The sequence below is a fragment of the Pyrus communis genome, chromosome 4, assembly GCF_041283825.1.
Source record: "Pyrus communis isolate YQ-2024b chromosome 4, ASM4128382v1, whole genome shotgun sequence".
Classification (NCBI taxonomy): domain Eukaryota; kingdom Viridiplantae; phylum Streptophyta; class Magnoliopsida; order Rosales; family Rosaceae; genus Pyrus; species Pyrus communis.
In genome coordinates, this window is record NC_142568.1 from 3,298,212 (window position 1) to 3,311,568 (window position 13,357).

At 35.8% G+C, this 13,357-nt stretch overlaps 1 protein-coding gene across 1 annotated transcript; it reads right to left on the reverse strand.

Moving 5' to 3' along the window:
• Positions 1-11,834: 11,834 nt before the first annotated feature.
• Positions 11,835-12,722, reverse strand: LOC148697314 (uncharacterized). The gene is made up of 2 exons (XM_088693203.1): positions 12,516-12,722; positions 11,835-12,358 (listed from the first exon to the last, which is right to left on the reverse strand). The coding sequence occupies exons 1-2, from the start codon at positions 12,711-12,713 to the stop codon at positions 11,909-11,911; spliced, it is 648 nt and encodes a 215-aa protein (XP_088549329.1). The 5' UTR covers positions 12,714-12,722; the 3' UTR covers positions 11,835-11,908.
• Positions 12,723-13,357: the final 635 nt, after the last annotated feature.

The following is a 13,357-nucleotide window of genomic DNA, read 5'->3' on the forward strand; positions in this document are numbered from 1 at the left end:
AACAGAAAAATTACGTGATGATTAGGGTTTGATTATTGGATGTGGGTTTATTAAGAAATATAATTTTTATTAATAATTTCATCATGTACTTGATGGTAATTATGCAATAGGTTAATAAAGACATTTCACATTTAAAATTTAAGTTGGGTTCAGAAAAATGTTATATGGGTTCAAATAAAATTTCCATTTCTTTTCTTAAGAGTATAAATTTATAAAATTTGGCCAAATGATAAAAAAAGGGACCATAAGTGGTGGTTTATATTGTTTAAAATTAACAAGAATGTGACATCCCGTCCCGAAAATATCGAAAACTCACGTGTGAAATGACTACTTTGCCCCTAGTTAGTTTCTTTTACGTTTATTGGTTGTTTGGTGTGGTGTTGGCATATGTTGGGCCACACACTCACACTGTCACTCTCCCTTACCCTCTGTCCCTTTCCCTGTCTCTCTCCCGAGCTCCCTTTCTTCCCATTTCCCTTGAAAACGTACGGACATTCACCAAAACCCAGCAAACACCCACAGATCGAGGGAACTAAGACCACATTCGTGATCGTGAGGCTCGTGGGAGTCCAGTCGTACCATTTTCAGGTAAGGTTATCACCGTTTTCACGTCGATTCCACGAAGTCAGTTTTGGGGTACTATTCATGCAAACATATTTTCTCACGTTTTTGGGAAAAATGAAGCTCATAGGTAGCTTAGTGGTGTCCCAAGGAGTATCGGAGTACTTCGTTTGAAGGAGTTGGACGTCGGAATCGCCGTATTCGAAGTTGGCCGGAATTGGAGTGTGGTGACAGGTAAGATCTCGTAGTTTTTGACTCTTAAAAGTTGTATGGTTGTGTTCTCCTAGTCTTAGGCTTCGTTTTGGTGCAAAAATCACGAAAATTGGTTGAAAAACGAGAGAGAAATCGAAGTTTGCAGGTTTCGCGATTTTCCGGCGCCGGCGCCGGCGACGGCACCGGAGGTTTGCCGGGGAAGGAGACAGAATATTCCGTCAAGTCTGACGGAATATTCCTGACGCCGTTGACGGAATCCGTTAGAATTAACGGAATATTCCTTACGGCGTCAGTTGACGCCGTCAGCGTGCCAGACACGTGCCTGCGCGTGGCCGGCGCGTGCGGCGGTGGAAAAAAAATTTGGGTGTGATCCTGAGGTTGTGTAGAACACGTTGGTATATTCATTTGTCCAAATTGAGCAATGTATGAGAAGTTATTACGAGAAGTTGGTTATGTGCTTCAAAATTAACGTTTTTATAGTTGTTTCGCATATAGGTGATACGTATCCCGAGGACGAGCGTGGTCACTCGAGACAGAGGGGCTACGACCCTTCCACATACCAGTGAGTGGGCTTTTGGTTTTCCGTATATACCTATATACTATATTTTTCCCAGAAATTGATTAAATGGTTATCAGTTATATGCCATGCATTACATTATCGTTATTCATGCATCGTTGGTTACGTTAGTAGTTGCATATATATATACATATGCATATTGGGTGCTGTGGACGCACAGGTAAGTGCCAGGTAAGTGTTATCTATATTTATATTCAGTAGTGGTTTGAGATGCTTAGAGAGCTCATAACATGCACCCCCGGTGTTAGCGCTCCCGCCCAGAGTAGGGCACAGTCCTTCACGTGATGTTCACCTCCCGCACCACACGCTCAGCTTGGATCCAAGTTAGGTGCACAGTCCTGTCTTACAGACCACATTAGGTGGTTCCGACTCGTAGGTGACCCGCGATTATTCGCACAACCTTCATGTGATCGTAGCACTAGAGCGTATATATGTATTACACCCAGGCCTGTCGTACAGACCACTTTAGGTGGTTCCGACTTGTGGGCAGGTTCAGTTATTGAGTTTGAGATTTGAGCTCTATATGCAGCCGTACAGGTCACATTAGGTGACTCCGGCTGCCAGATTATATGTTACTGATATGATTTATACCTGAGCACTTGCATTTCATTATGAGATTTTGACATGGCATATTCTTGAGCATGATTAGCATATCTATACATACGTATATATGTTTATTTTCTGGGAAGTATACAGGTTTTACGGCGAGGGGTTAGAGTGTATTTTCTAAATGGTTTTCGAAAAGCTTTGTTTTTGCCCACTCACGCTTTTGTTTTGCGCCCCTCCAGGTTTTAGTTGCTTAGCAGTTACGGTGGTTTCCCAGAGGGCTTTCTCGGCATTTCTGACAGACGCTCACCAGCGTAGGGTCACCTTCGGGTGTACTATTGTTGAATCATTTTTCTTTGGACTGCTGTAGATTTTATGCTCTGAACTTAGCGTCTCACTTACGCTAGCACTTGTTTCTACTACTTTGTATGCTAGTTTCTAATTATTCGTACTTTTTATATTACTATTTTATTAGCTTCCGCACGTGCACATGGTTACGTCACCTCCGTGTGACGGCCAGCACGCCCTGATCTCGGTCGAGGTGTGTCAAGAAGGTCTTGGTTTTGAAATTATAAGAGTTTAAATTTATGAAATTTGGCTAAATGATCAAAAAGTTTAATCATAAACAATGGTTTTTTGTTGTTTAAAATTAACAAGAGGTCTTGAGTTTGAAATGCTATGTGCATGTTTATTCTTTTCAATTTTTATGATTTTCTATTTGGTTATTAATTTCTTTTTAATTACTATGTAGTAGCTATGTGGGTTACAGTTTTTAAACACTTTCAAAGCTCAGATAAAAAGGAAAACAAAACTCATCATCTATCTACTTGTAAACCTAGGGTTTTTTTGTTCCCTTTTGCCGATACAAAATAAATTAGTTTTTTCATATTTCTAAATTGCTAAGTTGAAGTGCTTTTCTAATGATCTTTTTATTGAAATTGTAAAAACAAATAAATTTCTTGTATGAAGTTAGGGCATATTTTTTAGCAACGTCTCGGGCTTATAAAATCTCAAGACCGGCCTTAGCTTTCTGGGTTTTTACTTTCATGCTCTGCGGTTGGGATTAGCTGCCTGTGCTTTTCCCTTCCGTTTTATGTGTTTCTTCTTTGGAGGTTTCCCTCCTGTTTTAATGAATATGTTTCCTCGACCAATAAAAAAAAAGGAACTTTAACGAAAAGGTCATGATACTGTTCACTTTAACGAAAAAATATATTTTTATATTAAAAAGTCAATCCTAATACTATTCACTTTATCCTTTAGTTTGTCATTATCGTTAAAACTCAAAAATTTCAAACCCTTTTCATTAGTTTTCCTAAAAAAAAAAAAAAAAAAAAAAAAGGGTAGCCACTGGTGGGCTAGAGCCTAGATCTAATCTAACGGCAGTTGATATCCCACTTGAAAGTGAAACAACAGTTCATCAACAGCTGGACAAAAACCGCACTCCGAGTCTGTTACGGAGCATTTTAATTATTTTTAATATATATAAACATCTTATTTATGTTTAAAAAAAAAGAAAAAGAAGAGTTTTTTTTTTTTTTTTTTTTTTTTTTTTTTTTTGTAAAAAAAAAAAAGGTTTGTTGTTGGCGAAATCATGACAACTCATTCTTTTAAGGGGTAAAGAAGACTTACAGAGCATTTTAGTCTTTCTTTAGCTAGCTACAATCGTGTAATTCATCAGTGCTAGGAATCGAACTTAGAATGAACCTTGTGAAGTATGGACTTGAAATTAACAAATGAGTCCGGGTTGCCTTGTGAAGTACGAACTTGGAATTAACAGATGAGTCCGAGTGGAACCCAGGAGGAGTGCGAGTGGCTTGGTCAACCTATAATTAACAGACGAGATTAATACGAAGACCTGCTAATTGAACTTTTTAATTATACAACAGAGTATCTGATCACATATTGCACAAAACGCGCACAAACTGCTGCCCTACGTGTTTTAATACTTTACATGCATAAACTAGTATCTAGTCAATTTACAAGACTTGGGGACTGCTCCAAGTCAATGAGACAATAAAGGAAAATACAAGATTCCTAATTCAATTACAATTAAACCAAATCTAATAGGAGAACCTGAAGGAAAATGGGTATCGGGTCGGGTTTGGTATTGTAATGCGGTTCTTGAATCCACCCCAATTTTTTTTTTATTAATATAACTTTATCAAGAGATGCTCAACTGCTAACAAATTAGTAACTTGATAAAGTGATAATCATTTGTATAAAAAAAAATAAAAAATACAGTGCTAACGACTTGTTTGTGTTCACTCCACAAAATAACTTAATAACTAATATTTTAATGATAATCTAAAAAATTATCGGTTAAGATTATGAGACAGATTGTAGAGCAGAAACATATTAGTTGTTAACATATCATGAAGCTCTACCAACACTTAATCCCATATAGATGAATGATCAAAGCTCCGGTTTGTCTTTTTTTATACAATGATATATTTAACTAGGATAAAAAATAAATTGATATTGAACTGTTATCCATGAATTTAACTTCGTACCTCTCATTTACAATTTACAAGTGAAGAGGTAGAAGTTAGAAGAAAAAGAAATGATGAGATCATAATTTTTTATAAGTAAAGTAAAAATAAATAAATAAATAAATGTCTCCATTACTCCATAGTTGGGGAAATTTTTTAGTGTGTTGGAAACACGGCTTGATACAAAGTGTCAAAATAAAAGAGGTTGGAATATTACAACACTTGATGTACCAGGTCGTGTTTTCGGTTCAATAAAAAATCGGGAGACTTTGGATGCGGCCCTATCTATCAATATTCTTTGACTGAAACTTTGATGGTTTTCAATTTTTGATCAAAGTCCCTGAAGTTAATGTGATAATTTATTTCTATTATGTTACTATATTTTTAAATTAAAAAAATTAAAATTTATAGTTGTTTATGTTAATGAGATTTAAATAAAAACCCATAATTTGTGGGATTCAAAATATTAAAGTATAAATTATACTATTGTGTGTGTATATATATACAAACATGGGTACATTCATCAAAATTTAAAAAAAAGTTTTATTGTGCCAAAACATGGGTACATTCTTCAAAACCACAAAAAAAAAAAAAATAGATATTAGGCTTAATAATATTAGTAAATTTCTTCGAAAAACTTGACATAGATACATTCTCAAATCAAAGAAAAACAATGTAAACATATATGTTTAAAATGGATTAGAAAAAAATTGAATTGATTTTATATTAAAAAAGGGTACATTTTACATATAACAAATTTGTATATTTAAGAATGGGTACATTTTAAGATTAAAATTTTGAAGAAATTACATGAATGAATATATATATATATATATATATATATAAGATTAAAATTTTGAAAACATTTTTTAAAAAGCTAAAAAGCTAATTTTCTATTTATTTTGCAGATGTTTTGGATTAAAAATTAGTTAGGAATTTAATAAAGGTGTGAGTGTTAAAATTCTAAATCAATTATTAATTTTTATTTAAAAAATTTATGTAACTGACATGTAAATTCATTATTACATTAATGCAAGGGACTTGGATCAAAATATGAAAACTGATAAAGTTTCAGTCAATAAACATTAGTAATTAGGGACCCAATACTAATTTTTCCTTATATCTTTGTATAAAAATAAAAATAAAGTTTTCTATGAATAAAAATACAAGATAATTGGAGCAATGGTGCATAAACTTTAACTGAATTAGAGCAATAGTCTATAGATTTTAACTCAATTAGCGCTTTGGTCCCTAAATTAAAATTCGTGATTATTGATCTCTGAATTTACTATAATGTGGAGTAATGATTATTTTGGCTAACTCCGTTTTTACCAATTTAAACCCCTTATTTTGGATATAGAATCTAGCAGAATTAAGCAAAAAGAACATTGCTCCACATTATAATAAATTTAGAGACTAATACTCACGAAATTTTTAGTTCAAAGATCAAAATTCCAAGTTGGCCGAAAGTCAAGAATTGTTGCTCCAATTTTCTCATCAAATTACTCCTCGAACGTTGGTTTGTAAAATTATTCTTTGTAAAATAAAAGGGAATTGTTATTGACACTCCAAAATTCTCATTTTGTACTCTAAACTTTTTCTATTTTTGAAGTGTCAACAATGATTCGCAAATAAAATTGTCATCAAAATGGTAAAACAAATCAACCGAAATAAGAATAACCCTGCTCTCTTCTGGGGGCGTCCTCGGCGTATGCTTGCGGAAGCAAGCTAAAACTGAAATTTAGTTGTATGCTTGCAGGACCAGGAAGATTTTTCATTGCAAAAGATAACTAGTGTTGACTTGAATGTCACATGTTGTTGAGTTTTTTCTGTCTTAATTTACCTGGAGGGTTAAGTAAACGAAGGAGGAACGCCTCCTAGTTCCAGACAAGTTAGCAGTGCAATCTGTCGACCTCAGGACCAATGTCGTCTCGCCATTTAACCTCGAAAAACGTACAGAATGTATAAAATGGTTTTAAAACATGGTTTCTCTATCATTTTTATCCTTTTTTTAATTTTAATTTAATTTAATTTTTTATTTTTTATAACAATCGATATCATCTACATTAAGGAGAGAGGGTGATCTTAACCTCACAATAGGCTAGCAATAATGTGATTCAAATTTGCCTTTGATAAGTATCGAACCTAAAACCTCTTACTTACCAGTTCCTAGCATTTTTATCTAAGAAATGAATGTCAAATTCGTAAATTGCACATCGTGGGAAGAAACTGCACATTTGCATATGGGAGGAAACTACGCATTTGGCTTTGCAACTTTCTGTCGAACTTACACGTGTAGATGATTATCTTGATAACTACATATGTAAGTTCAGAATAGAGATGGTAATCGGCTTTTGGACATTTGGTCGCATTTTTTTCATTTGTTTGAAGCAAGGTCATATTGTATTTGTCGAATAAATTAAAGTTATTGTGACAGCTTTCCATTGGTTTTTGGTGTGAGACTCAACTATGTGAGAGATTTTTTAATGAGAAAATTCATTTTAATTTTTGGTAAAAATAATTTTTAGATTAAAACTATAAGTAAGATTAAAATCTAATTTTAGTCTCTTGATACATTAATCATCTCATTTATTAATTATATTTTTGATGTTTTAATTATTTCTCTTTTTCTTCCTAATTTTAATGTATTAATTTTATTTCATTATAATTATAATTTTCATTTCATTCATCATAATATATTTTGTTGTAAATATTTAGATAAATTAATTTTTATTTTACAATATATTTCGATATACTTTGTGTTCTTCATTTAGGTACATTAAATTCATTATAATACATTTTAGTGCATAGATTTAGGCACACATTTCAGTACATACATTTCGTGTAACATCCCACATCGCCCAGGGGAGTGATCCTTAAATGTATATTCTCATCCCTACCTAGCACGAGGCTTTTTGGGAGCTCACTGGCTTCGGGTTCCTTAGGAACTCCGAAGTTAAGCGAGAAGGAGGTTAGAGCACTCCCATGATGGGTAACCCACTGGGAAGTTGCTCGTGAGTTCCCAAAAACAAAACCGTGAGGGAATGGTAAGCCCAAAGCGGACAATATCATGCTACGGTGGTGGAGCGGGCCCGGGAAGTGATCCGCCCTGGGGCGGGATGTGACAATTTGGTATCAGAGCCTAACCCTGGTCATGGTGTGCCGACGAGGACGTTGGGCCCCTAAGGGGGGTGGATTGTGACATCCCACATCACCCAGGGGAGTGATCCTTATATGTATATTCTCATCCTTACCTAGCACGAGGCCTTTTGGGAGCTCACTGGCTTCGGGTTCTGTAGGAACTCCGAAGTTAAGCGAGAAGGGCGCTAGAGCAATCCCATGATGGGTGACCTACTGGGAAGTTGCTCGTGAGTTCCCAAAAACAAAACCGTGAGGGAATGGTAAGCCCAAGGCGGACAATATCGTACTACGGTGGTGGAGTCGGGCCCGAGAAGTGATCCGCCTCGGGCCGGGATGTGACAATTTGGTATCAGAGCCTAACCCTGGCTGTGGTGTGCCGACGAGGACGTCGGGCCCTTAAGGGGGGTGGATTGTAACATCCCACATCGCCTAGGGGAGTGATCCTTAAATGTATATTCTCATCCCTACTTAGCACGATGCCTTTTGGGAGCTCACTGGCTTCAGGTTCCTTAGGAACTCCGAAGTTAAGCGAGAAGGGGGCTAGAGCACTCCCATGATGGGTTACCCACTGGGAAGTTGCTCGTGAGTTCCCAAAAACAAAACCGTGAGGGAATGGTAAGCCCAAAACGGACAATATCATGCTACGGTGGTGGAGCGGGCCTGGGAAGTGATCCGCCTCGGGCCGGGATACGACAATTGGTATCAGAGCCTAACCCTGGTCGCGGTGTGCCGACGAGGATGTCGGGCCCTAAGGGGGGTGGATTATGGCATCCCACATCGCCCAAGGGAGTGATCCTTAAATGTATATTCTCATCTCTACTTAGCACGAGGCCTTTTGGGAACTCACTGGCTTCGGGTTCCGTAGGAACTCCGAAGTTAAGCGAGAAGGGGGCTAGAGCAATCCCATGATGGGTGACCCACTGGGAAGTTGCTCGTGAGTTCCCAAAAACAAAACCGTGAGGGAATGGTAAGCCCAAAGCGGACAATATCGTGCTACGGTGGTGGAGCGGGCCCGGGAAGTGGTCCCACCCGGGCCGGGATGTGACATTTCGATACAAATATTTAGGTACATTAATTCAATATAATACATTTCAGTACGTTATTTTAATATAATACATTTTGGTACATTAGTTTAATATAATACATTTCAGTGCATACATTTAGGTACATACATTTCAGTACTAACATTTAAATACATTAATTTAATAAATACATTTTCGGTACTAACATTTAGGTACATTAATTGAGTTTTTCAAGTTTCAAGAATGTTAAATAAAATTAATAAATTAAAAAAACTTTTGTTAGGTAAAAAAAAATTAAAATGTATATATCAATAAATTTAAATATTTAATAGGAGAAATTGAATAAAATACACATTAATTATTTTAAATTAAGGGCACAACAATGGACTATAATTAATATGTAATCTAACATAAGATTTATTTTAAATTTCAATCTTTTTCAAGATTAAAGTTAGGAAACCTCATTGATTAAAATAAAAACTAATGAAAATGGTTTGAAAACTTTGTGTCACATCCCGGCCTGGGCCGGACCACTTCCCGGGCCCGCTCCACCACCGTAGCACGATATTATCCGCTTTGGGCTTACCATTCCCTCACGATTTTGTTTTTGGGAACTCACGAGCAACTTCCCAGTGGGTCACCCATCATGGGATTGCTCTAGCCCCTTCTCGCTTAACTTCGGAGTTCCTACGGAACTCGAAGCCAGTGAGCTCCCAAAAGGCCTCGTGCTAGGTAAGGATGGGAATATACATATAAGGATCACACCCCTGGGCGATGTGGGATGTCACAATCCACCCCCCTTAGGGGCCCGACGTCCTCGTCGGCACACACGCAGCCAGGGTTAGGTTCTGATACCAAATTGTCACATCTCGGCCCGGGCCGGACCACTTCCAGGGCCCGCTCCACCACCGTAGCACGATATTATCCGCTTTGGGCTTACCATTCCCTCACGGTTTTGTTTTTGGGAACTCACGAGCAACTTCCCAGTGGGTCACCCATCATGAGATTGCTCTAGCCCCTTCTCGCTTAACTTCGGAGTTCCTACGGAACTCGAAGCCAGTGAGCTCCCAAAAGGCCTCGTGCTAGGTAAGGATGGGAATATACATATAAGGATCATACCCCTAGGCGATGTGGGATGTCACACTTTGAGTTTTAATAAAAATGACAAAAATGTGTTATAAATAAATAGTACCATGATTGACTTTTTAAAGTAAAAATATAATTTTTTTTATTAAAATGAATAATATCGAAAACATTTCGTTAAAATTCTATTGATTAAAGCCACAAGAATCGTCTGCATATACCCCAGTTATGAAGGTTAAAGCCGTAAGAATCGTCCGCATGTCATTTTTGTCAAGATCAAACAAAAAAGAAGAATTGTTTGGATGTGATGATTTGTAAGGCAGGCCCCACCTTTGTTCAAATCCAATTTGTTTGATTTGGCTCATTTATGATTGCACTATCAGTGACAATGGACAAACAACAACGCTTGGCTGCTTGTTAACTAGGAGAGATTTTTTAGTGTGATGGAAATAGAGGTAATACATCATGTATTTTTATATAAATGGTGAAAAGTTTTATTTTTTAAATTATTAACTTTTTAACATATATATCTCATCATTTGTATAATGACACGTGATGTACTATTTCGTGTGCCAAGCATAGTGAAAAATCTCTTGTTAACCAAGAGAGATTTTTTAATGTGACCGGAACACGGGGTAATATATCACTTGTCACTATACAAATGGTGACATATGTTTGTTAAAAAATAACTTAAAAAATATATATTTTTACCATTTATATAAAAACACGTAATGTACTATCCGTATTCCGATTCTCATGAAAATTTTCTGTTTAACTAGGGGACATCCACACTGTGATTGGCGCCCGCACTGTGAATTGGCTTTGGTGGTTGATTTAGGAAATGTATTTTAATTTAATGTATTAAAAAAAAAAATGCTTGGCTGCTGAAAAAGCGAAAAGCGTTGGGATATCGTTGGAAACTGACGTTTGGAAGTTTCCAAAAAAACAAAAAACTGACGTTTGCAAGTTTCCAAAAAGAAAAAATAACGTCAGTGTCCAAAAAAACAAAACACTGACGTCAAAAAGAAAAAATAACGTCAGTTTCCAAAAAAACAAAACACTGACGTTTGCAAGTTTCCAAAAAGAAAAAATGACGTTTAGGGTTACACTTTTCATATTTTCTAGAGCATTTTTTCCCTGTTCGGATCCCCCTTATGTTTTTTCTCAATTATGTGTTCCTGGGTTTTGTTTCTTTTTCGCTTGTGATGTTTGGTTTCTGGGTATACAACGACTGGCGCACACTTCGTATGTTTTATACCTTAGTTTGCTTCATTTGTTTTTATACCACAGTTTTCAACCTCTGCAATAGTATGAACAGTTTTATTCTGTATGCATACATATATTTGTCTTCTTACTTCTAGGCATTATTTGAAGTGAGATTATGTATTGGGGTTTTTTAAACTTTAATCATTCAAGAATATTGAAATTTAAGATAAACGTGATGTTAGATAACATATTGATTATAGTCCCTTGATGTGTCCTTAATTCAAAATAATTAATGTGCATTTTATTTAATGTCTCCCATTAAATATTTAAATTTATTATTATACAAAATTTAATTTATTTTTTGACTATTTATTTTTCAATTTATTAATTTTATTTAACATTCTTCAGACCTGAAAGACTCAATTAATGTATCTAAATGATAGTACCAAAATATATTATATTGAACTATAATAGTACCAAAATGTACCTAAATGATAGTACCTAAATGATATTTCAAACCTGAAGAATAATATATATATATATATATATATTTATTGAAACCTGAAGAATAATATATATATATATATATATATATATATATATATATATATATATTATTGAAATCTCTAACACAGGGCAGATTGAAATAAAAGAACCAAAGCAAGGGCTGGATTTTAGTATAGGCAGTGATCTGGGCACCCAAATGCTAACCATATCGTCATAAACGTGCCCTGAACCCTAAAACCCTAAAACCATATCCGTGAAAAAAATTCTTTGAACTGTGACATTCTGTATGTAGAGTTTTCTCGAGTCGATATAACTAGGTTTCTGGTATTGTCTGGCATAGACCCAATGAATTGGAAATTTACTGAACTTAATTTTCTACCGTCAGTGATTGCCACGTATAAAATGCCTTGCATGCGATATATATAGTATGTATATAGATTATCTCATAAGCTGAAAGAAAACAGTACAGAGATTTGATAACTGATCGGATAACTGATCAGATTACAGAATCAAACTAAAAACCAAAACAAACAACTGAGAAAACGAAAAATAGAGACTCTAGTTTATTGATAACGAAATAAAGAAAGTGCCAAAACTAATGGAGCTATAGCTAGCATCCATGGCTTAATTATCCAATAAGCGTCTTGAGTAAGGTTTCCAATGAACATTGGCTTCCCTGCCGAAGAAACTGATGGCAGTTCCTCAGGAGACTCTGCATGATTTGGACCAGAAGGCACAAGCCTCATATGATCATAATTTGCACGTGAAGATGGTGGTGGCGGAGTATATACCTTTGAAGGTGATTCGTCAGGAGACTCTTCATGATTTGTACCAGAAGGCACGAGCCTCATAAGATCATAATTTGGAAGATCATCCAACACTTCTACAGGCGGTTGGGCGAATTTATGTAGAGGATTTGGACCGGTAGGAACCTGCCTCTTTGATTCATTCTTTGCAGGATCATCCAACACTTCTACAGGCGGTTCTAGAGGATTTGGACCCGTATAAGGAACCTGCCAAAACCAAAACAAACAACTGAGAAAACGAAACATAGAGACTGTTGTTTATTGACTATAACAAAATAAAGAAAGTGCCAAAACTAATGGAGTTATAGCTAGCATCCATAGCTTAATAAGCCAATAAGTGTGTTGAGTGAGGTTTCCGACGAACCTGCTGTCTCTTTGATTCATAAATTGCAGGATCAGCATCTGGACCGCTAGGAACCAGCCTCTTGATCCAATGCTTCAAGAGTTGATGTTGCTCAGCAAACTTGGTGGACTGTTTGTTTGGGGATCCTTGATCACCAAAACAAGAAGAAGATAGAACGAGAAGGCAAGTAACAAATAAGTAGGTCTTAGAAAACTCCATATTTGATTGTTTGATGGCCACTTCTGACAGCCAATTACTCAAGCTAATTTATAGGGAGCTCCTACGTCAACCTTTTGAGACGTTTGAAATTTTCTATAAAAACTGACATATATAAAATTAGGGGTTAAAATTTAGCTGTTTATGATAAATACCCATAATCAAGGTTAAAGTGCCCACATGTGTCTCTTAATTTTTGTGATGTGAACTAAAAACTGCTACTCTTATAATTTAATTGTACCATTATTTGTATCATTTTTTTTTATAATAGAAATAGACATACATACGTTAATGGACCTTATTTTTAATAAAAATATGGTATAAATAGTACAAATGGTTGTATAATTAGGTAATAAATGTAACATCACTATTGCGCGATGCATGGTGAGTTTCTTGTGTGACAAAACACCGTAGCAAGTATTAATTAGAAAGGCCAATGCGAAACTTCCTTCCGGACTCGCTGCTCCTATAGCTGAGAAGTCAACAGCCATATTTGAAGTGTATCTATACAAGGAGAAAAACTTGTATGGGGCTTGACTTGCCACTGGACTTCGCTAAATGGCACTACAATCCACTTAAAACTCGCCACGTGGCAAGTCTTAAATATATTCTTTTGTCATTCTTTTATATTTAAAATTTTTATAATT

Coding starts and splice junctions, on each gene's coding strand:
- LOC148697314 (XM_088693203.1), bottom strand. CDS start 12,713: ATGGAGTTTTCTAAGACCTACTTATTTGTTACTTGCCTTCTCGTTCTA. Junction 12,359..12,515: donor ATGAATCAAAGAGACAGCAG/GTTCGTCGGAAA, acceptor TGGTTTTGGCAG/GTTCCTTATACGGGTCCAAA.